The sequence below is a fragment of the Amborella trichopoda genome, chromosome 2, assembly GCF_054954075.1.
Source record: "Amborella trichopoda isolate Santa Cruz 75 chromosome 2, AtrichopodaSantaCruz75HAP2 v2.0, whole genome shotgun sequence".
NCBI classification, from domain to species: Eukaryota; Viridiplantae; Streptophyta; class Magnoliopsida; order Amborellales; family Amborellaceae; genus Amborella; species Amborella trichopoda.
Window position 1 is genome coordinate 3,512,090 of NC_142337.1, and position 19,456 is coordinate 3,531,545.

The 19,456-nt window shown below is 33.5% G+C and overlaps 1 protein-coding gene across 7 annotated transcripts; it reads left to right on the forward strand.

The window, feature by feature from the left end:
• The first annotated feature begins 1,007 nt into the window (after nucleotides 1-1,007).
• On the forward strand, nucleotides 1,008-18,548 carry LOC105420768 (uncharacterized). 7 transcript variants are annotated; one of them, XR_016048861.1, is made up of 4 exons: nucleotides 1,008-1,275; nucleotides 7,811-7,865; nucleotides 16,521-17,445; nucleotides 18,218-18,548. XR_016048861.1 is itself a non-coding variant. In XM_020668284.2 (4 exons), exons 1-4 carry the CDS (start codon nucleotides 1,165-1,167, stop codon nucleotides 16,709-16,711), a joined length of 402 nt encoding a protein of 133 aa, XP_020523943.1. In that variant the 5' UTR covers nucleotides 1,008-1,164; the 3' UTR covers nucleotides 16,712-17,550. The 7 variants fall into 7 exon arrangements, 3 of the variants coding, with proteins under 3 accessions (XP_020523943.1, XP_020523944.1, XP_088713562.1); XM_020668284.2 differs by lacking the exon at nucleotides 18,218-18,548 and adding an exon at nucleotides 7,369-7,413 and having other exon boundaries at nucleotides 16,521-17,550; XM_020668285.2 differs by lacking the exon at nucleotides 18,218-18,548 and adding an exon at nucleotides 7,375-7,413 and having other exon boundaries at nucleotides 16,521-17,550.
• Nucleotides 18,549-19,456: the final 908 nt, after the last annotated feature.

Consider the following 19,456-nt stretch of genomic DNA (forward strand, 5'->3'; position numbering starts at 1 on the left):
GGATATAAAAACCCTCGGGAAACCCCCTTTTGCAAGGAGTTTTTGTACAAAATGATATCGTGGGAGCATTCTACATGGGCTCAAAAATAAAATAAGACTATCGAGAACTTTCCCAAGGATCATAATTTTCCGGGCGCGATGGGACTTGAGCTGCGGAGGACGAAGATCTCAACACACGATGCATCAGTATGCGTTTGATAATAAATATGGTTTTTAAATATAATTTGATCTCAATTTTTAAAAGATATATAACTTTTTATATAAAAGACATAAATATAAAAAGTAAATAAAATTTTAAAATTATAATATAATTACATTAAAAAATAATATTATTATTATAAAAACCTCTTACACCATGTGAGTAGGATCTCAAAAAATTAGCCTTAAGTTTTTATAGTGATAAGAGATCTTACTCAAATAGATGTGTTAGGGTCTCATAATGTCATTATTTATTAAAAAAACAATTTATATAATGTCGAGGTTCTAAACAATCAAATTTGGGTCTACTTAAAATTTTTTAATATTGTTTTGATGCCCCAATTATCTTCAAATTCATCATCTTGATATCAAGATCATGGACATGATAAAAAAATGAATTTTAAGTTTTGAAAAATAATGCATTTTGTAATGCACTTTTGAACAGTTAAATTTTAAGATTTTGAAGTTTTCATGAATCTCTCAATCTACATTATTTTTGAAGTTTTAAATTTTATAAATAAATATATTTTTTTGTAAAGCTATTAAAAAAAATTTTAATATTAAAATGATATTTTTCGACACTAATTAAAAATAGGCTCCGATGGTTTTATTGCCTAGGCTCCATACAAACCGCACCCTTAAAAGAATTTCTGTTGACCGGACCGCATAGTGTACGAATGCAGGAGCGATTGGAGTTGAGCTGTAGAGGAAGAAGATATTTAGTAAGACTCGATAGATATTTTTCGTGGGGAAACTTTATTGAGTACAAGTTTGTAGACCTCTGTATATATTGAAAGCTTGTTGAAGCTTTGATTGACGGTGAAAAAGGGGAAACGATTTAGTATGGTGCCTACTGTTCTGGCATGGGTTTCGCCATGCTTGGTCGTTCAAAGCGAGCACAGGGTTCTTTGGGGAGATGGAAAGTGGGGGAAAAGAGGGTTTAGAGAACAGAGGGCATGGGTTTAGATGCATGGTTGGGCTTCTATTCTCGAGATTTACAGCGAAGAGGTTTACGAGCTTTTTTCGAGCAGCGATGGTGGTGGGGGATTTCGCTCGGCTAGGAATAAGAGTTCCATGGTGTGTCTCTCTCTCTTCTCATCTCTCTATACAATGATTTCTTTCAGGAATTATTTAAGTGCAGTGCCCATCTTTTCTTCATTGTGAGTGAAATCTCTCTGTCTCTCTTCACCTTCTCTTTGAATCTTGATTACTTGTGCATCAGATCGCAGGGTTTGAAGAAATCTTTCTTTTTGAGAAACCTGTTTCATGAATAATTTGTGCTCATGAATTTATGCCATAATTTCTCAATTCGTATTGCAAGCTTAAAATCCATTGATCGCGGTTGCTATGAAAGAAAAAGGGAGCGGGGAGTCAGGGGCGAGAACATTACACTTGGGGATTTTGATGGGACCAAAATCCGGAGAACAAGATAATCAACACTGCCTCTGCTTGTTTTAGTGAAGCTTTGAGATAAAAAATGAATGGGTTTTATAGAGAGTGAAAATGAGGAGAGAGAGTGAAAGTCGAGTCTTTTTTTTTTTTTTAAGGAAAATTGTTCCATGCGGGCTGGACAGCATTTCTACATATGTCGTCCAGAACGAGTAAAGCATCCGGTTTTCCATCTAAAAACAATGGAAACTAACTTTTTTTTTCCTTGAATTATTATTTCTAATTTTTAAAATTTATTTATTTTCTCAAATTCATGATCTCCACCTTAGAGATTTTTTGTCCTTAAAAAGTAAAGTCTTTACATCCATCTTATAAATTGACTTATTACGAGGCCTGCATTTCTACATTTGCGGGCTTGGCCTCATTGTAATTGGGCCCTTTTTAAATTTTTTATCAATAACTATTGTGGTTTAGAAAAAATTTATATAAAGTTACATTGTACTATTGTAGCATGGTTCATCTCAAAAACCCATCAAAAAATAGAACTTGTTGGAAAACCCTCAAATCGATCATCTCGACTTCAAGATGTGTGGATATGAAAAATAGATTTGAAGTCATGAAATTAGTACATTTTGTAAAGCATTATCTAAACTAGGGTTTGAAAACTCGGTGAGTCGCTGTTTGACTCAGGAATCGATATACCTCGTGCCGGTTCCACTACAATACTGGGAATCGCCCGTGTCTAGAGAGAACAGGGCGATTCCCAATAGTGAATCGCTGAGTCTCAACAGTGACTCGTCTAAGAACATGAGCTGCACATTGTTCTTCACGATTTTCATGGTGTTTTGTTATTTTCTTATCATTTTTCATCTTTTTCAGCTTTATAATTGAATCTTGCAGGCTTTATTTAAAATTTTTCAGCCATTTTAGTCAATAAGAGGTAGTAAAAATCATCGATTTTGATCAAAACAATTTGGATATGTGAAGAACCCTAAAAACGTTTTAGGGTTATGCCATTGTTTTGATTTCAAGCAAAAGAGGGCATCATTTTTTGTAAAATCTAAGGGTTATTGATTGTAAGAGTGTTGTTCAGAAGTTTTTGTTCATAATTTGTGAGTATTTTGGACGAATACATATCAAATTTGAATTTGAAGCCATGGGTGCACGAAAAATAGGTAAGAACTTCGTTTTTTTTTTTCCGCCATTCTATCAAATTCACTCAATATTTTGCAAATAATATGTTAAATTTATAGGCTTTTCATTCGTTATAGTGTTTTTTATCATCACATGTATTGAATTTGATTTTATTTATTTAATTTGAGTTTTATTTTTGAGAAAAAACGACTGATGTCTATGAAGAAAAAATGAACTGCATTTTTTTTTTTTCCCTGTCATTCTATCAATTTTACGCAATATTTTGCAAATAATGTGTTAAATTTATAGGGTTTTGATTCGTTATAGTGTTGTTTATCGTCACATGTATTCAATTTGAGCTTGATTTTTGAGAAAAAAAAACTGATGTCTGTGAAGAAAAAATGGACTGCAGTTTTTTTTTTTTTTTTTCTGCCATTCTATCAATTTTACTCAATATTTTGCAAATAATTTGTTAAATTTATAGGGTTTTGATTCGTTATAGTGTTGTTTATCATCACATGAATTCAATTTGATATGACTCATTCAATTTGAGCTTGATTTTTGAGATTGAATGACTGATGTCTGTGAAGAACTGCGTTTTTTTTTTTTTTTTCTGCCATTCTATCAATTTTACTCAATATTTTGCAAATAATTTGTTAAATTTATAGGGTTTTGATTTGTTATAGTGTTGTTTATCATCACATGAATTCAATTTGATATGATTCATTCAATTTGAGCTTGATTTTTGAGATTGAATGACTGATGTCTGTGAAGAACTGCGTTTTTTTTTCCTCAATTCAATCGATTTTATTTAATATTTTGATAATAATGTGTTAATATTATAGGACTTTGATTCCTTATAGTGTTGTTTATCAAAACATGTATTCAATTTGATGTAATTTATTCGATTTGAGGTGGATTTTTGAGTTGGAATGACTGATGTTAGGTGGGTCTGTGAAGAACTGCGTTTTTTTATTTATTTCATGATCAATTTTTTTGAAAAATCGTGATTTTTCGAAAAATTGTGACCAGTTTTTTATTATCAGGAGGAAGTAAACAATATTTTTAATTTTTATTGTTAAATTTTTAGTTCAAAAAATTGCATGTTGATAGATTATATATGAAAGAAATACATGTGATTATATTTTTAATGCAAAAATGTATTTTTTAATTTGTTGTTAATGCACTAAATACATTAACAAATACATGCTGTTAAACTCTATTATATTTTTAATGTAGTTTTGCATTAAAAATGTATTTTTTATTTTTAAAATTTTTAATCCAAAAAATACATGTTAAATTGTATTATCATGAGGAATTAAAGTGATTATCATTGTAAAACAATCGTGGCGTGTATGATAATTATATTATCTTGTATTTTTCAATTTTATTATTAAATTTTTAATGCAAAAAATGTATGTTCTTGATAATTGAGTTGTAGCCATGTTTGGAGCTTGCATTTTTTATTATATTATCTTGCATAGTTGTAATTGAGATGTACGAATCGGTGATAATACAGTTTAACAACATGTATTTTTTGCATTAAAAATTTTAAAAATAAAAAATACATTTTTAATGCAAAACTGCATTAAAAATATAATACAGTTTAACAACGTGTATTTGTTAATGTATTTTTTTGCATTAACAACAAATTAGAAAATATAGTTTTGCATTAAAAATATAATGACGTGTATTTTTTTACATAAATAAGCTATCAACATGCAATTTTTTGAACTAAAAATTTAACAATAAAAATTAAAAATATTGTTTAATTCCTCGTGATAATAAAAAACTGGTCACAATTTTTCAAAAAATCACGATTTTTCAAAAAAATTGATTATGAAATTTTTTTTTTTAAAAATGCAGTTTTTCACGGACTCACTTTACATCAGTCATTCCAACTCAATCATTCCAACTAAAAAGTCTGCCTCAAATCGAATAAATTACATCAAATTGAATACATGTTTTGATAAACAACACTATAGGGAATCAAAACCTTATAATATTAACACATTATTATCAAAATATTAAATAAAATCGATTGAATTGAGGAAAAAAAAAAAAAGAAAAACGTAGTTCTTCACAAACATTAGTCATTCAATCTAAAAAATGAAGCTCAAATTGAATAAATCATATCAAATTGAATACATGTGATGATAAACAACACTATAACGAATCAAAACCCTATAAATTTAACAAATTATTTGCAAAATATTGAGTAAAATTGATAGAACGGTGGAAAAAGAAAAAAAAAAAAAAATCGCAGTCCATTTTTTCTTCACAGACATCAGACTTTTTTTCTCAAAAATCAAGCTCAAATTGAATAAATAAAATCAAATTGAATACATGTGATGATAAACAACACTATAACGAATCAAAACCCTATAAATTTAACACATTATTTGCAAAATATTGAGTGAAATTGATAGAATGTCAGGGAAAAAAAAAAAAACGCAGTTCGTTTGTTCTTCACAGACATCAATTTTTTTTTCTCAAAAATCAAGCTCAAATTGAATAAATAAAATCAAATTGAATACATGTGATGATAAACAACACTATAATGAATCAAAAGCCTAATTTAACATTTTATTTGCAAAATATTGAGTGAATTGGATAGAATGGCAGAAAAAAAAAAAAAAAAATAACGAAGTTCTTACCTGTTTTTCATGCACCCATGGCTTCAAATTCAAATTTGATATGTATTCGTTCAAAATACTCACAAATTATGAACAAAAACTTTTGAACAACACTCTTACAATCAATAACCCTCAGATTTCAGAAAAAATGATGGCCTCTTTTGCTTGAAATCATAGAAATGGTAGAACCCTAAACTTTTTTAGGGTTATTCACATATCCAAATTGTTTTAATCAAAATCGGTGATTTTTACTACCTTTTATTGACTAAAATGGCTCAAAAATTTTAAATAAAGCCTGCAAGATTCAATTATAAAGCTGAAAAATGATAAAAAAATGACAAAAAACCATGAAAATCGTGAAGAACACTGTGTAGCTCGTGTTCTTGGACGAGTCACTGTTGAGACTCAACGATTCACTATTGGGAATTGCTCGGTTCTCTCTAGACACTGGCAATTCCCGGTATTGTAGTGGAATCGGCACGCGGTTTGCCGATTCCCGAGTCGAACTGCGAGTCCGGTTCGACTTGCCGAGTTTTCAAACCCTGCTATAGACCATCATTTCTTTCTTTTTTGGCACTTAATTGCGATCACATTTATAACATGTTATTGGTTTCAACATGATAAATTGTTGGAAAAATATGATTGGAATAACATGATTTTATTATGACAAATTTTATTTTTATTAATTATTTATAGAAGTCTTTCAAATGTCGCTCTATATAATTTGAAGTAGACAATAAATGTATGTACTAAATTCAAAATCTGTATGGTACAAGTTAAATAATGGCTTGACATTGGTTTCAACGTGATAAGTCATTGGAGCAATATGATTGGAATAACATGATTTTATTATGATAAACTTTACTTTTATTAATTGTTTATAGAATGCCTTTCTATATAATTTGAAGTAAACAATAAATTTATGTTCTAAATTCAAAATTTGTAGGGTACAAGTTAAATAAGGGGAAAAAGTTTGATTAGTAAATTAGAAGGTTGGGTAATTGCAGTATAAAGTTTTGAGGTACAGGAGCAGACTAAAGTTGGATGTTATTTCAATTGAGATTTTGGTAATCTCTTATGAAAATTATGTTGTGAAATTTTTTGTTATGATTGTGTTGTGTAATTTATCATTGATTACTGATTTTTGTTTTTATTTTTATTTTTTATTTTTTTATTTGACACTGATCCCTTCATGTCAGATGAGGGGACAAGCTTAAAAAGGGAGAGATCACATTATGTTATGAAATTTTTTTATTATGATTGTGTTATGTAATTTTTTGTTTTTATTATTTTTGTTGCCTTCACATAAGGGAAGTAGCTTAAAAAGGGGATCAATCACCCAGTTATTTTGAAGAGAAGTAGCTTAAAAAGGGGATCACCTAGTTATTGTTTAAGAGAGGGTTTAGAAAATTTTTTATTTTTATTTTTAATTAGGGATAGAATAGTAAAAAATGCACATCTTCCAAAACTACTCGACATTTTCGTAATGGATTTTTCATCTATCACCGCGTGTAATGGATTTGATGATTTTAAGGGAAATCTCGTGCAATCGCTTTCCATTTTTTTACGATTAAGTGTACGCAAATGGTGGAAATGTTTTATTTTGTTGTAAATGTTATATTTTGTAGTAATATATTGTCAATACCCAATAGGCTTCTAAGGCATGTGTATAGGTTTTGTTAGGCTAGATCCCCAATATTTTTTGATATTTAGATACTTTTATCCTATAGTGAAGTAATTTTTTATTTAGTGTTATTTTAAGTAATTAGTCATTTTCCATTTAGGATTTTGTGTGTTGTTGTAGCGAACTAGGGTGTGCTATTTTTCTTATATTTTCTATTTTGTCCTCTGTTTTGATGAATGTTGCTTTTCCATTTTGTTCTATTTTCTTAGATAAATTATGTTGAGGTTATAACTTTTTATTGATTAGCAACATGACTTGCCTTACTAATGAACTTTCTTTCCCTCTTTTGCCTTCTGGTACTTATTATATTACTGATCGTTTATTTAGTTGCAGCTGGGATACCTCACGACTGGTGGTCGATCAATTGACGAGGTGTTGAAATTATTCCGAAATTATTCCTTCTGCTATTCTCAAAAAAAAAAAAAAAAAAAAAAATTCTACCCTGTACTCTAATGGCGCTCTAATGATAAGCGTATAATTTGGTAGAAACGGTTGTACCGTGTCGATGGTAGAGACCGGTGTAGTTCAATAATGGAAGAACCCAAGTGGGGTAGGAATCTTTCTTTCTGACACTCTGCATCTAATCCATTAAGTGGTGGAAGGGTGTCTCTACCATGTTTGGGTGATCAACTTGATTATTTATTTTTTAGCGTAATTAATGCATCCCATATTGTTATATAGTTCGTTAATAAAAAGTTATAGTGTTTGTAGTTCATTTTATGTTTATTTGTGTTAATTTTATAGATGTACTTTCATGGTTTCTTGCCAGGCATACAGGGCATTGGCGGTATCAGAAAACGTGGGTCTAAAATTAAAATATTATGGTAGGTTAACTTAGATTTGTTTTCCTAAAGCAAGCTTTATTAGGAAGACCAAAAGATTAGTTTTTGTTAGGATTGATTTACTTTGCTATGCTTTTTTTGTTTTGTATGCCTAGCAAATAGAAAAAAAATGAAGATTCTATTTTATCTCCTTGTATTGATGTTGTTAGCCTTCTTAGATTATCCTCTTGCTAGGGATTTTGTATTGTTTATTTCTTTATATGTATTTTTCCCTTATAATTTTGTGAATACAATGGGTTGTGTTGGTATAGATCATAGTTTACAAACTCTTCTGGCCTAGGTTGATTTGTGAGTGGGTATCTTGTGAGTCTTTGCCTAGTTATGCGAGACTTTGATTGAGCTTCATTTTTATTTATTTATTTGTTATGACTTGTTCTATTTCGGTTTCATTGTTCAATTGCAATTGTTGTTCATTCATAAGCTTGAACTCTTAATTGCAATATTATTTAGTTTGGGTAAATAAAAAGGGTAATCAGTGCAGATTTTGGCGCAACCTTTAGGTGAGAATGAAGCTAGATGCTTCATAATAGGACTCTCGTTGGTACTACTGCCAATCTCAAAGGGTATGACAGGCTAGTTGGTACTACTACCAATCTCAAAGGGTATGACAAGCTCGTTGGTACTACTGCCAATCTCAAAGGGTATGACAGGCTCGTTGGTACTACTGTCAATCTCGAAGGGTATGTCAGGGAGTTGGTACTACTGCCAATCTCAAAGGGTATGACAGGCTCGTTGGTACTACTGCCAATCTCAAAAGGTATGTCATGGAGTTGGGCCTATATCATTTGGTGAGAATGAAGTTGTAGGCAATAAAGGGTATGATAGGCTCGTTGGTACTACTGCCAATCTCAAAGGGTATGACAGGCTCGTTGGTACTACTGTCAATCTCGAAGGGTATGTCAGGGAGTTGGTACTACTGCTAATCTGAAAGGGTATGACAGGCTCGTTGGTATTACTGCCAATCTCAAAAAGTATGTCATGGAGTTGGGCCTATATCATTTGGTGAGAATGAAGTTGGAGGCAATAAAGGGTATGACAGGCTCGTTGGTACTACTGCCAATCTCAAAGGGTATGTTAGGGAGTTGGGCCTATATCATTTGGTGAGAATGAAGGTGGTTACCTCCCCATTGAGCTCGGCAATAATTCCGCCAAGGCCACAACTTGTTATCTTATGTTTCAATGCAAACGTGGATTGGACTTATGATAATTGTTTTATTTTGATTTCCTTGCAAATGTAGTATATCTTAACAACTAATAAATAGGTTTTTATTTTTGGGAAAATTATGTACATATTCGTTATAGAGTGCGTTATTGCAAAAGTACGAAATGGTTTTATTTCCTATTTGTTCGTTTTTTTCTGTTCTTTTTTTTCTTGTCATAACGATTTTTTTTTAAAGAAGACAAGTTTACCTTTTTCGGTTGTTGAACAAACGAATTCAATGGATTTTCGGATGTTTAATAATAGTAATCAGGCCATTTTTTTTGTTTTCCATTCAGGTCAATGTCAGATTTTGAAAAATCGAAAATTCAAAATTCTTGGTTGTTGAATTTTATGTTATTCAAGAATCAATGTTTTTTTTTCATAGGTACTCCTCTTTTTTGGTTATTGAATAACTGAATTCAATGGATTTTCTATTGTTCAATAACGGATATCTTCTCTATTTTTTTTTAACCACGTTTTATCCGTCTTTTTTCTTTAAACTCTTGTCAATGTTTATCTACGAAGATTAGTCATTTGTAGAGAGAATGGATAAACATAGGGAAGAGTTTGAACCATGAGAATGGAGGTATAGAGAAAATGGATAAACATAGGCGAGACAATCCACAAGTACAGTGGAGAGTCTTATGTTTATCTATTACTCTATACTTTACATTAGGTGGGTTTAAACTATTCCTTATAGAGTTTAAAGCGAAAAGATGGGTAATGTGTAGGTGAAGATGACTCTATACTGGTTTAAACACTTCCTTATAGAGTTTAAAGGGAAAAGATAGGTAATGTGCGGGTGAAGATGGGTATGGAGGATTTCGGTTGTTGAAGAAAGAGGAGTATTTATTGAGAAAATTTTGGTTTTTGAAGAGTCGGTAATTTAAAATTTTGTTTTAGAATAGAAAATTTCGGTTCTTGCAGAGTCGATAATTTAAAATTTTGTTTCAGAACATTTAGGCTCTATCATAATTGCCCTCTAGAGAATGGGGCTTTTTATCTTTAAAGATGCCGTCTGAAGCCGCTACTCTAGGGCATCTCCACCGAGGTCTCGTGATGGCCTCCTCCCCTAGCATCCCCTCTTGTATTGGCTCCTCCCCTAGCATCCCCTATTGTATTGGCGATCAAATCCTCTTCCAAGGAAGAAGACCTCTCACTGTGGTATCGGAACTCGTCCCAAAAGCCTTGTAGGAAGATAGAGGTCATGGGAAAGCAGGATAAGATGCGTAATGCTGTTGGAGATTGTAATTGTGGAGGAAGGCGTTCCATTAGGGGTCTTGAATGGGCTCTATGCTCCCAAAAGAAGGAGGCTTCGAAGGAGAGAGGTCCAAAAGTTACTTGCGGAATTCCCTTCCCGCCTACTGCTACCCACTTTGGGGTGATTTGGGGAGGAACAAAATTTCACATGTACCGATGATTGCTCCTGGAACATAAGGGGTTTTCGGGGTTTCTAGCAAAAATAGAGGTTTGTTACAATTATTGGGGGGTTCCAACCCCATAACTTAGTTTCTTCTAGAATCCCAATTGTTTTCTCCTGTTGCGATGGATGTGGGAGTTCTTGTTCTTTTTTTGAGTGCCCGATGGTTGTTTGCTATGGTGGCCTTTCAATCCATCTGAATTATTTTCTCATTTTGGAATCGTGGCATGCATGAACTTTGTATCTATGTGACTATTCTTTTGTGGTCCAAAAATTCAACTTTGAACTTGATATATGTGTTTGTTTAATTTTGATGATTAGTATCAAACTTTTTTTTTTCTTATACATGTGTAGTTGAACACCTACTCCAAATATTTTGCACTAAACATGTGATACATATATGAAATCTGCACTGGACATTTTAATAGTTTTGAATATTTGATATTACACCATATTTCAATTCTTCCGAGTCTTGATGACTGGGTGATCTCTTTCACTTTATGCTTTGGGGATTAAATTTGTTGAGGTGATATATTGATTGATACTAATTCTTTTGGTTGACATAATGAGTTGCTTGCGCTTTTGTGTTTGTTTTTCTTCTTCTTTGCATACTATTTTTAACTTTTTCATGATTATCTTTTTTCTTTTTTGAAACAAATTGGACACATCATTTATTGCGAGCTATTCAGCAATTTCATGTCAAAGAAAAAAATATTGATATAGAAAAAATGTTCATCTACAGTGAACTTTTTAGCATTCTCATGTCCAATAAAAAAAATCATATAAAAAATATTGCAAGATTTTTCTTCCTTGACTGTTTGGATGTTTAGTAGAAGGGAAAAGTGGCAACCTTTTCAACTGAAAGCTCCGTAGTGGTTTTTATAAGCGGTTTTTATTGTTGTCAATGGAGGTTACTTTGGTGCCCTTACTCTCATATTATTGGCAGCATGTCCAAAGAAACCACCTTTCTCTTTTTGATTTCTTTGCATCACCACCTGGTGTTTCTCAGAATATCATAATCTCATATTCTTGGCACCATGTCCAAAGAAAACCACCTTTCTCTTTTTGATTTCTTTTCATCACCACCTTGGTGTTTCTCAGAATATCATAAAGTCCTCTTCTTCACTGGTTTGCTTTTATTGTCTGATTTCTCGGAATATCCTAAAGGTCCTCTATCTTCTTTTTCATATGTTTATAGATCTAATTGATTTTATCCATTTTTGAAATTTAAAATTTATAATTAGATATGATAAGAGATTTCCAAATGCCTTGCAACCTTATAAAAACCACTCCCGCTATGGATAGAACATGCGATTTGGGTCTTGAGAACACCCACTATAGATAGAAAATGCAATTTGGGTCTTGAGAACACCTACTATGGATAGAAATGTGATTTGGGTCTTGAGAACACCGAAGAACAACTCATGCCATTCCTTCCGCCCAAAGAGAGTTTTTTTTTCTGCAGTTATTTTAACTTGGTTATCCTACTAAGATACTACTGCTATGTTGGCTATGTTATTGGTTAAAACATGAAAACGGCATGCAACAAAAACCTTTTAAAAAATTAGTACAACAAAGGCTGCTATGTTGGTTTCCTATTGACTTGCCATTGCAAACATGGAATCGTCAAGCAACAAACAAAAACCTGTAAAATACTATCCGATAAAAACACAAAATTAACGCAACAAAAGCATAAAGTTTGAGGATTTGTTGTTGCCAAGCTACTGAAGCTCCTACATCCCCCATTCCTTTAGATGCTTCTTTTATATGCAAAAAACCTAGAACCTCCTTGACTTCTAATTTTAAACTAAACCAAATTGTTGAAGGCAACAATGTGATACTAATGATCCATAACACCCCAGCAAAACATGCTACTTGGCTTGCAAAAGTTACTTGGTTGGTTTGCAAAAGTTGGAGGACAAACACGACTATAGCAAAAATGATTTGAATCTCACTTGAATTTTTTGGACATGTTGTTTTGAGGGCAAACTGATTATAGTTGGTGTATTTGAAAGTTGAGAAGAAACGTCATTCGTTTCGCCTTCTAATTTTTACTTACAACACAACATTTCTATTTTATAGTGGGGATGAATGTGGAATTATAACTTGAGATACTGGTTCGTCAAAGTGCACTTATCCTTTCAACTTGAAATCATCGCCACTATGAATAGAAATGTTGTGGAGTAGGTAAGAAACGGAAGGCGAAACGAGCGACGTTTCTTCTCAACTTTCAAATGTATTTCACTGTAATCATTATTCTTAGGACCTCGACATGCCTAAATATTTGGCTGCCCATCCTTGATTCTTAACGGCCATTGATGTTTCACGTTCTACTTCCAGGAGAGCTGAGAGAGAGTTTCTTAAGGTTTGTAATACGATATATGTTGTCTCGAGGGTATGATCAGGTTGTGGATGCAAATGTCGAACTTAGCATTGGGCTTACAACATATCGTAATGGACTTCTTGGTCCTCTCCTACCTCGTGATTTGTATTTGGAGGATCTCGAATCCTAGATGCCAGTAGTTGTCCCTATTTCTTTTTTCTGCCACTTTATTTATTGAGTGGCTTATGGCCGTATTGGGGTGTACCATATTCGATTTTGTTTGGTGTCGTGGCGGCTACAATTCATCTATTTTTTGGTGTTCCTTGATGGAGGGTGGCTGAAGCTGGGGTTGGGCGGTCCCTGTCAGTGCGTGCAGTTGTGGACCGTGACGTTTCTTGCTTCGTGGTTATTGGTGGAGGGTGCCACCTTCTTGTTTGATTTTTTTGGGCCCTTTGGGCGAAGTGTTCTAACTTTATGTTATTATGATTTTAATTATTTGTACTTTGTTGTATGTATTCTCTCTCTCTCTCTCTCTCTCTCTCTCTCTTTATCTCTTTGTATCTCTATTACTAGGTTATTGATTGTACTTTTGTGATGTGCATTTGATATCTCATCTCTGTCTTTATCTTGTCTCTTTTTTCTTTTTTTTTTTATATTTCATTTGGCTACTACTTTGACACTGAATTGGTTGATTTGATATCTCATCTTCACTTTTTTTCACTTATCTCTTTCATTTGTATTTTTTGTATTGGAAACCTCGATAGTGTTTAGGCTTTATTTTTTCAAGGGTGATGATGTTATGGATTGGAAAGTTTTGCTTTTTTGTATGTAATTATGAATGTTCTTGACTTTATTATATATGTACATCTTTGACTTGGATTAGGGAGAGAGGGAAAGGCGATTAAAGAGATGGAATGGTGAGAGAGCGAGAGAGATGCCTAGAGATAAGGTAAAGATGAGAGCTAAGAAGATGCATTGAGAGAAGGGATTAATAAATAACGAGTATTGTTTATATTATCCCCTCCAAAACATTGAAAGACATCATTTGGTTCCATAATACGAGTGTCGAAGATGAAGAGATTGATGAACCCTCTCGAACGCCTTAGTGGAGTTATGTCACTTTAGTTGGTGGTGATTCAAAATTGAGAGGCGGGGGGAGGAAATGGAAGTGTAATTTCCGCTATAGAGATCCCTTGTTAACAACTTCTTACGTATGAGTGTATGTTCATTTATTAGGCCTTTGACTGGGGTGGAAGTCTAAGGGGATAATTCTTTGCCCAAAAATATCAAAAGACGAACAAGATGCATTGAGGCTAGAAGAGTCTGAGGCTAAACGTTTGTTTGGTTCGAGTCGAAAAGTCAGTATGAGGTCACTTGATCAAACTGAATTCACGTCATTAACGCAGCATTCAGGGTTAATACAAAAGGCTACGTGTTCAAATAAATAGGCTAGGGGCACTATAACTCTTACGTTTGATATTCTTACGAGGAGGTAATCCCTTTTAATGTAGTGAAGGGTCCTTGGTTTAAAGAAATGATATATGCAATAAACAATGCTCTCAAGGGTTATGTGCCCCATAAATATGAGATTGAGGACAAGTTTGCTTGATAAAGAGAGGAGCCGGATTGACCGTGAGCTAGGAGCATAGAGAAATGAATGACCAACTTATGGGGTTTCTATTATTTATGATGGATGGAGTAATGTGAAGAATCAATCATTGATAAACGTAATGGCTGTATCAGAGGGCAAGGCTATGTTTGTGAATGACTATGATTGCTTTGAAATTGAGCATACTAGTCTGAATATTGCAGATTTACTTTGAAGGCCATTGACAATATTGGACTTTGTGATGTCGTTCAAGTCGTGACTGACAAAGCATCAAATTGCAAGGGAGCTGGTTCAATAATTCAACATCATCATCCTCATATTTTTTGGTCAGGTTGCTTAGCTCACATTGGAGGATATTGTGGATATAAAGGAAAGACACTTAACATTTGCTTTTGTTAGGGATCATTGCAAAGAGGGTAAATGGGTTGTGACATATATTCGCAACCACACGAGGTGTTTGTAATTATTTCGAACTTCGCAACCACACGAGGTGTTTGTAATTATTTCGAACTTTTTTGAATCTCGAGCTTCTAAAAGCCAAGAAGACTATATTCGGTTATCACTACATCATGTTAAGACGCCTTAAGGAAGAGAGGCTTGCCTTGACGTCCCTCGTCTTGGGACCATTGGGTAGGACTCAAACGTGGCCTGGGAGATGCGGAGTATGTTGAAGTTCACAGAATAGTAATGGATGATAATTTATGGGCAACAAACAAATAATATTAGGGATCACAAGACCAATATCGGGGTCATAAGCATTAAGATTATAATGCGGTGCATTTGAAAGTTGAGAAGAACCGCCACTCGTTTTGCCTTCCATTTCTTACCTCCATAGTTTTTAATTGTGATTAGCATTATTTTCAAGTGTTGTAAAACTTGAAACATGAATGTGTAAACATATGTATGCTTATCTTTTTTAGTAAAAAAGATAGACTAACGTAATGTTTCTGCTACACCTAAATATCTAAAGTTCCTATTTACATTGGGGTTTTCCATTTGTGGTAAGCTAAGAGTTTTTAAATTGACATGTAAACGTTGGTGGGTCAATTTCTTATCCATTGTTTCTAATTGTGATTAGCAGTATAAAGTGTTGTAAGTCTTGAAACTGGACAGCATAAATGTATAAACTGGAGTGCATAAATATTTGTGTGCTTATATTGTTTTGTAATAAGCATAGACTAATGTAATGTTTTTGCAACACTTGAATATCTTGTGTGCGTATTTACAGTTTTACGCTAGGGTATTACATTTGTGGCTAAAATAGGTTGATCAATTTCTTTTCCATGGTTTCAAATATTCATTAACAATATTTTGGAGTGTTGTAAAACTTGAAATAGGAATGTGTAAACATATGTGTGCTTATCTTTTTTAGTAAAATTCATAGGCTAATGTAATGTTTTTGCAACACTTAAATATCTAAAGTGGCTACTTACACTGGGGAATTCCATTTGTGGTAAGCTATGAATTTTAAATGGACATGTAAAAGTTGGTGGATCAATTTCTTATCCATTGTTTCTAATTGTGATTAGCAGCATCTTGAAGTGCTGTAAATCTTGAAACTAGAGTGTGTAAACATATGTGTGCTTATTTTTTTTTATAATAAGCGTAGACTTATGAAATGTTTCTGCAACACCTAAATATCTTGAGTGCCTATTTACATTGGGGAAATCCATTTCTGATAAGCTATGAATTTTTAAAGGAACATGTAACTGTTGGTGGATCAATTTCTTATCAATTGTTTCTAACTTGGCAGTATAAAATGTTGTAAGACTTGAAACTGGACAACGTAAATATATAAACTGGAGTGTGTAAATATATTTATGTTTGTAATAAGCATAGACTATTGTATTGTTTTTGCAACACATATATAAACTGGAGTGTGTAAATATATTTATGTTTGTAATAAGCATAGACTATTGTATTGTTTTTGCAACACCTGAATATTTCGTGTGCGTATTTATAGTTTTACACTGGAGTAATACATTTGTGGTAATGTGTTGTAAACTTTTTATCAGATTTCTTTCTAGGAAACAAAAAGATACGTGCGACTTGCTTAGCTAACTTATTTGTCTTCTTGTTTGAAGGATATGATTGCTCAATAGGTTACAATTTGGGATGTTCAGACGCACGAAATTTTACTTCAAGATACAAATACTCTTCAGGAATTGCCTCCTGGAACTTTGACGGAATGGGAAATGCAGGTTATTTGGGGTCATCCATTTATGAAGTACCCGTCCCACATCTAGTTCCGAGAATGTCGGGATCACGATCTTAAAATTCTGGGAGCAGAGATCTAATTTGTTCAGGAACCACATCTACAATCCCTGAAGTAGAGGGAGCGAGCTCCGTTGTTAATAGGATCGAGAATCCTAAAAATTGGAGCGAGATCCCAAAAAAAGAGAGAAATGGGTTCCGAGCGATATCTCGGCTCGCGAACGCCGGAGCAAGATTCCGGAGCGGAAGCGCCACCCCCGGTAACTATGGTCCAAAATCCAAGCTGACTTGTAAGCAAGTGATCCCATACCTACCATGGGTTGGGTGAAGTGTTTCGGCACGGGATTTGTTGAATGGCATGAAGGGCTTAAGACAGAGAAGTGTGAGTGTCACATTGCCATGGGTATGTGAGAGTAGGCTTGGCAACACTGTTACATGTTCCTTTTCTAAATTCAGCGGGTGATATTGAGAAATAACGGGATTTTCCATTCTAGACATGATAAATAACTCAATTTTTCTCTGAATTATTGGACATAATCAAGTTGCTGTTGTTTGGATGGTCACAATTTTTAAATAAGAATACATTATGTGGATTTAAGCCATAATTAGCAAACAATGTCCATATACAGTATCAATTTGGGGAATTATCTGACACTTGTTCTGGTTTTTGCTTCATTTTAGTCTGCAATTAGAGAATTTCGCAGACTTTTGGTAATATAAGTGTTACAAACGATGGATGGATCCGTTGAACCTTACATGAGAACTTCTTTTACGGATTGTCTAAATTAGCAAGAGGTAAATGTATTCTGTGCAACCTTCATGTAACATATTGAGAACTTGAGGGTTGAGACAATTGCTTTTATTCTGCATTAGATTTGCTTTGAGGGAGCTGAATTCAACATATTCAGTGTGTTTGTGTCTTTCAGCAATACTGGTCTTCACAATATCTTCTCAATAGAAGAAAGGAGGCATCCAGTTCCAGTCCTTGCTTTTTATAGGTTTCAATGTTGTATACTGCATTTACTCTCTTCAGTGAAATAAAAGAAAATATCTCAGTAGACTTTATTTTTATTCTCATTTCTTCATAGATTTAAGTTTTTGAAACTTATCTGGTGATAAAGATTCTATCTATTGTATTTTCCAATCCTTTGGACAAACTTTAACTCCATCCTTTTAACCCAATTTTTTTTTTATAAAAGACATTCTTTTTAAACCTCCTCATCGTGTCTCTTTTTCTCTCTATGTGAATCTCCCAAACCCCTCTCTCTCTCTCAATTTCCCCCAACTCTCTCTGATGGGAAGTGGGGTTGCCACGAACTGTCCCTCAACTATTGGTTGACACGAACTCATGAATGTTTCTCTGATATTGTAATATATGTTCATATTTGTGTAGCTCTTTGTAATAAAAGGGATTTATTTATGTTTTCTTATTTTTCTTTTACCTAGTCTTCAAGGGACCCGATTTATATGTTTCATTTCTAATTGAAAGGTTAGTCATATGTATCTAATAAACATGGGGGCTGCTATTCGTGTAACTTAACTAAGTATCGCGCGCTTACTGGTGTAGTGAACGTGGAGCCAGCGGGAGAAGTACATAAGCACTGAGCGAGCCTTTGGGGGAAACAAAGCCAAAGCAAGTCTACTAAATTGAAATGGGTTCGCTCTTTAGCTTAGGTTCAGTTCTTTATGCTTTTAGTAAATTAGCTTAACTGAAATTGTGAATGTAGGAGATTTGCTGCTCTTATTAGTACTCTCTATGGCATGTCGATGACAGCGTATTTCATTTAGCTCTTGATTATGTACAGGGTATATACCGGCCTTATTAGTACTCTCTATGGCATGTGGATGACGATGTGCTTCGTTTAGCTCTGGATTATGAATACATATGGTTTGCACAACCGTGAGTCATTCTCCTTAGACAGGGTTGATAGTGCATAAGGTCGATCAATGCACTCCTTATCTTGACGTATTTTCTGCTAATGCGAATCTATAGTAAATTTTGGTTAAACATCATTTATTTATTGATCAAATATTGATAAAAAAGGATCCAGATATTTCTATAATATGTTCAAATGATTTTATAACAGTCACGGATCTAATTTGATCAGTTTTGTTTGACACTTTGATCAAGATTTGTAAAAAAAATTGATGTTTCTGCCGCTGCAGAAACAGCAGCACAATCAATTCATAGCAAAATCAATTCATAGTGCAATGTTGGAGTCTTAAGCATGTACCTTGAGGAATTTACACAAGGTCAATCCCTTGCTGAGGATATTCCTATCACTATGTAATGGTTGAAGGCCCAATATATATGTGTGTATGTATGTATGCAGGAACGTGTCGGTGTCGGTCTTCATGTAACGTTGGGTAGTGTGTGTTTGTGTGTTAGGTTATCGGAGAATTGGGTTAGTGTACATTCACCGTAGGATAGTTAATGTCATTTTGATACGAGAAAGCATTTAATTGTGGAACTTGAGTTACACTCTTTGATATTCTTCCTTTTGATTTATATTTCAAACAAATATCTTAGAAAACCTCTGTGACTAGTTTGATTTGCCCGAGTTGACTTGGAATTAGTGAGTGGGCGATCCGCTTCTATTGAACCCCAGAACTAAGTCCTTTAGTTTTCAAATTTTCTTTTTAATTTTCCATCACATTTTCACGAGGATCCGACGCAGAAATTGGCTGAGTCAAACGTGAGAATTTGGTGATAAATTCCATTTTTTTCAAAGGCTTCTCCAAATCTCTATCATTTGGCCGTTATGTAAGGAAATTCTCTCTGCTAGTCTCAATCAGTTATCCCTCT